Here is a 5,140-nt window from a genome sequence, read left to right as displayed (position 1 = left end):
TTAGTAAAATGATGATATACAAGTATGATACAATCACATAATGCTTGATGATCTCTCCCAAAACAAACCCAATGAAAGAGGGGTAAGGAGGATGCCAAGGTATGATCCCAATGTTAATGCTTATGATGAAATTGCATGAGGGATCTTAGGGTCAAAATTGGGGTCTTACAGGTACCATATTGAGACCTTTAATCCAGGATTTGACTCAGAGTTACCAACAACTGGCAACTCAAATGACCCGAATAGGGGATTCCCTAGGGGCTCCTAGAGCTCAAGTTCGTCAGAATCCCTCACCTCCACCTCGATCGGAAACCCCGGTCCGACAAGAGGAGATGGCAGATGAAACAGTAGAACAAGAAGACCAGGAAGTCGAACAAATCCCTAGGGTGGCTCGAAGGCCTCCCGTTGTTTTAGTAAATAGGAACCAGGATCCTGACCATATGGTCAGGCAAATTCGACAAGAGACAACAACTGGGGAGCAAAACCTAGAGGTTATTGTCGAGCGAATCATAGTGAGAAATGGAACAAACCCAGGCCTACAGAGGCCGACATACTCTTCACCTTTACTAGATTTTGTTTTACAAATAGAATTTCCAAAGGGGTGGAAGGTCCCAAAATTCACTAAGTTCGCCGGAGATACTGAAGAATCTACCGTCGAACATGTTGCCAGATATCAAATCGAAGTTGGCGACATAGTGAATAATGAGGATTTGAAGTTGAAATACTTTCCAAGTTCTCTTACAAAGAATGCGTTCACTTGGTTTACGATGCTGCCTCCACAATCCGTCCAAGCGTGGACGCAGTTAGAGAGATTGTTCCATGAACAGTTTTACATAGGACAGTCGAAAATAAGTCTGAAAGAACTAAATAACGTCAAACAAAATATCGTTGAGTCATTTGATCAGTACCTAAATAGGTTTAGACTGTTGAAGACTAGATGTTTTACTCAAGTCCTTGAGCACGAGTTAGTCGAGATAGCCGCATGCGATTTAGATTATTCTATCATAAAGAAATTGGATACCCAATATCTGAGGGATATGGCACAATTAGCTGACATAGTTCGACACATCGAACGCCTGAAAGCTGAAAAGACCAAAACTAGTCGATACCATAAGAAAGAAAAAAGTGTCATATATCGCAGTTGAGGAATACTCGTCTGACGATGAAGAGTTGGTCGACGAAAGCGAGGTCAACATGGTTGAACTCAAGCCCGGACCTCCTTACACGTGTAAAGTTTTAAAACCATTGAATGAGAAAAATCCCATCGAAGCATAAAAAACAGATAAATATGTTGCAAAGTCTTACACGTTTGATGTATCTAAGTGTGACGAGATATTTGATCTATTGGTTAAAGATGGTCAAATCGTTGTTCCTCAGGGTTTAAAGGATCCCCCTCTATAACAAAAAAAAGAAAAGGGGATTCTGTAAGTTTCATAATAATCTTGGTCATAAAACTTATCAATGTGTTCTTTTCAGGGACTTGGTGCAAAAAGCATTGAAAGAAGGAAGGCTTTAATTTGGCAAAAGACCAAGGATGCAAGTGGACTCTGATCCTCTGAAGGTTGAAAAATCCTTGTATTCTGAACCTCTTGAATGCATGATGGTGGAGACCACTGATGGTCCCATAGAGTCTTTGGATGTCGTGTCTCTAGTTGAGTCTTTCGAAGTACTAATGGTTGAAACTTCTGATGGTTTCGGCAAGTGCGCTCAAGATGGACTGGAATCAGCTTATCCCCAAGCAGGCGAAAACCTAACAGATTTCCAAGAGAAATGCAAAGTAAGTGGGTCAAAAGCGATACTATGTCTGAAGTGTAGCGTTGTGTTCAAAGAGAAAGTCACTGAAAGATTGGAAGCTGACAAAAAGAAGGCATCAGAAGAAGAGAAACCTGTCGTCCCCAGATTCGTGTTCGACAAACGTGGAGCACCACGTCGAAACGAAGAATACAGGAGGAAGTTTCAGCAGCCTCGACCAAAGACTTTCCTTCCGCCATCAGATATCCCATAGGAGAAGTGGGTGGAATTGGTGCACCAGAAGGGGGGCGACAGGCCAAAGTGGTGAGTCCTAGATTTAGAGAAAGAAACAGAGACGCCGGAAAGGAAGGTCAAAGCAAGGGGTTATGTAGTCTCTCCCAACTACAAGGGAAAAAATCCAATGACCAGAACACAATGGAGGCGCTACCAACAGAATAAAAAAGATGGGAAAGAGGCTCCAACTTCGCAGTTGAGGCCTGTCGAAACCTCTGGACAAAAGAGGCAATTCCCAAAAGCAGTGTGGGTAGAAAAAGGAAAGATCGTGGCTAATCAAAAAATTTCCATGAGTGTTGATCCTACAAGGAATAAAGGAATGGTATCTTCCCAGAGTATGAAACGTTCGCCTCAGGTCGAGAAAGAGAAAGAGCCAGAGGACGTGCCTAAATCGAATAAGGAGGAGCCTGAATACTCCCCTCAGTCAGAGGAGGGGGAACCTGAATACTCTCCCCAATTCGATGAAGAGTTCGACGAGGATATGTACGACGATACTAATGATGACACTTATGGTGACGATTTTTTCATGAACTGCGACATTGTATTAGTGTTGCTTGTTGAATACGATATGGTGTCAGAAGTCTCTGAAACAGAGGAGGACTTTATACCAAATGAAACTGTTGGAGGTAAACCACTGTGTTATTACGTTATGAATAGTGGCGTGGTCGAGGAGCAAAAGGACATGTCCAAAAGACCTAGCCCCGGGATGATGTACCATCTGAAGCCTTTATTCATAAGGGCAAAGGTCGACGGGATAACAATGAACAAGGTATTCGTAGATAGGGGTGCATCCGTAAACTTAATGCCTTATACTCTATTCAAGAAGATGGTGAAATACGATGATGATCTCCGACAACACAATATGGCTCTATCCAACTACGAGGGGAAAACCAGTAATATACTTGGTGTTATCCAGGTCGATCTAGCTGTTGGCACGACCACGCGCTCGACGCTTTTTATGGTAATAAATTCCAGAGCAAATTTTAACCTACTCCTAGGACGAGAATGGATCCATGGAATAGGAGAAATACCCTCAACTTTACATCAAAGGCTCATAATTTGGCTAAAGGAAGACATCAATGAAAACATCAAAGCTGACCAGAGTTATTACAAGGTTGATGAGGCCAAGGGCTCGAAGAAATATTTCGACCAGCATTTGGCAAACATCGCACCTTGTGATGACGAATCAGGGTCATATACTTCAGTCAACACCGGTCGTGTGTTGAACCTCAATCCCGACTATGAATTCATATGGGATGCTGAAGGAGAAATGGAGCCAAAAATGGTAATTCCACCTACGGGGTGGCCCGCAGTCGATGGAAATGACTCATGAGTCAGAATATTTGGCTCGAATTTTGGCCTATTTGGTTGAGAACAAAAGAAAGTCGGCCCTAGAAGGGGAAAGACTCCAGAACTTGGCTTTCGAGGTCAAAGAGGGAGAAGATGGATGACAAGACCAAACAACAACTTCAGAAAGCCGAAGGCTTGATTGCATATATGACAATGAGCCTTTGGGGTTTGAGAAAAACCCATTGAATGAGTTGCAGAAAATGCAAGCACAAGACCCACTCGAAGAAATTGATCTATGAGATGGAGTCACAAAGATACCAACGTATATAAGTACTAAAGTTGGGTCAAAGATGAAGGTTAAACTGATCGAAGTGTTGACATAATACATAAACTGTTTAGCTTGGAACTACGGTGAAATGCCTGGTCTAGATCGAAGTGTGGTGGAGCACCGATTGCCTATTCAACCTGGGAAAAGGCCAGTAAAGTAACATCCTCGACAATTTGCTCCAGAGATCACTATAAAGATTAAGCAGGAGATTGAAAGACTTCTCAAAAGCCGATTCATCAGAACTACAAGGTATGTTAAATGGCTAGATAATATAGTACCTGTTATTAAGAAAAATGGAACTCTTAGAGCCTGTATAGGTTTTAGATATTTAAATAATGCTACTCCAAAAGATGAGTATTCGATGCCCGTGACGGAGATGCTAGTCGATTCGATCTTAGGCTTCAAATATTTGAGTATGCTTGATGGTTATTCTGGCTATAATGAAATTCTCATAGCAGAGGATGATGTCCCCAAGACGGTGTTCCGATGTCCTGGAGCTTTGGGAACATATGAGTGGGTTATGATGTCGTTTGGTTTAAAAAACACTGAAGCAACCTATCAAAGAGCCATGAATTCCATACTCCATGATTTCATTAAAAAAAATGCAGGTATACATTGATGCAATTTCTACTCATTTCTTACCTAAAACATCAATTTATACTTATTTCTACAAAAACTAAAAAAAAATTCAAAATATCAAAAACTTACAAATTTAGAGTTTATTGCAGTGTTGGATGATGTCTCTGATGTACTTGATGTTGATTGAAGAACCTTTGAGCATGGTTGTTTGATTTTGGACTTGGTTGATGATTTTTTTTTTATAAATTTTATGTTTTTTTTAGAAATGAGAAAGGAGAAGGGTTCTTGCGCGATTTAAGCTTCAATACCTTCTGAAGATGCATCTCTAAAATACATTAGAAAATGCATCTCTAGAGCTTTTTCCCATTAACTTAGAGTTCTATGTACTCAGGATGCATCTCCGAAATTCGAAGACATTTTAATATTTTCAATTGGTACACTAATAATAGATAAGATGTATTAAAATATTCTTTTTAAACAATTGACACATGAATTCTTGAGAGGTGTTAAAACATTTGGACTTCCAAATCACTTAATCAAACTTAAGATCAATCTTAAGGTTGACACCACAATAATGTTATTGAAAAATTTAGATCAAGTTGATGTTTTAGGCAATGGAATTAGGTTGACAATTACCAAATTTTTGATCATGTCATTGAACTAAAAATCATTTTATGAAAAAAACATCACAAACATAATCTACATTTTAAGAATGACAATGCCTCCTTCTAAATTAGCATGATCATTTAAACTCATGAAGAGTCAATTTCCAAAAATTGCCTTTAAAATGACAATTAACACTTTACCAAGAGATATCTCTATAAGTAATAGTAAAGATTAACCCTATAAAAAACATGAGGAACATAATTAGCAGCAAAACTCTTTCGTAACATATTTATTGAATACTAATTATTTTCA

General features: G+C 39.6%; 1 protein-coding gene across 1 annotated transcript; it reads left to right on the top strand.

The window, feature by feature from the left end:
- Window positions 1-233: 233 nt before the first annotated feature.
- LOC127094969 (uncharacterized) lies at window positions 234-1,145 on the top strand. The gene has a single exon (XM_051033724.1). It carries the CDS (start codon window positions 234-236, stop codon window positions 1,143-1,145), a length of 912 nt encoding a protein of 303 aa, XP_050889681.1.
- Window positions 1,146-5,140: the final 3,995 nt, after the last annotated feature.

Source organism: Lathyrus oleraceus, chromosome 6 (assembly GCF_024323335.1).
Source record: "Lathyrus oleraceus cultivar Zhongwan6 chromosome 6, CAAS_Psat_ZW6_1.0, whole genome shotgun sequence".
NCBI classification, from domain to species: domain Eukaryota; kingdom Viridiplantae; phylum Streptophyta; class Magnoliopsida; order Fabales; family Fabaceae; genus Lathyrus; species Lathyrus oleraceus.
This window is presented reverse-complemented; position numbering and strand designations above follow the sequence as displayed.

Excerpts from the sequence above, each read along its gene's own strand:
- LOC127094969 (XM_051033724.1), top strand. The coding sequence starts at position 234 with ATGACCCGAATAGGGGATTCCCTAGGGGCTCCTAGAGCTCAAGTTCGT.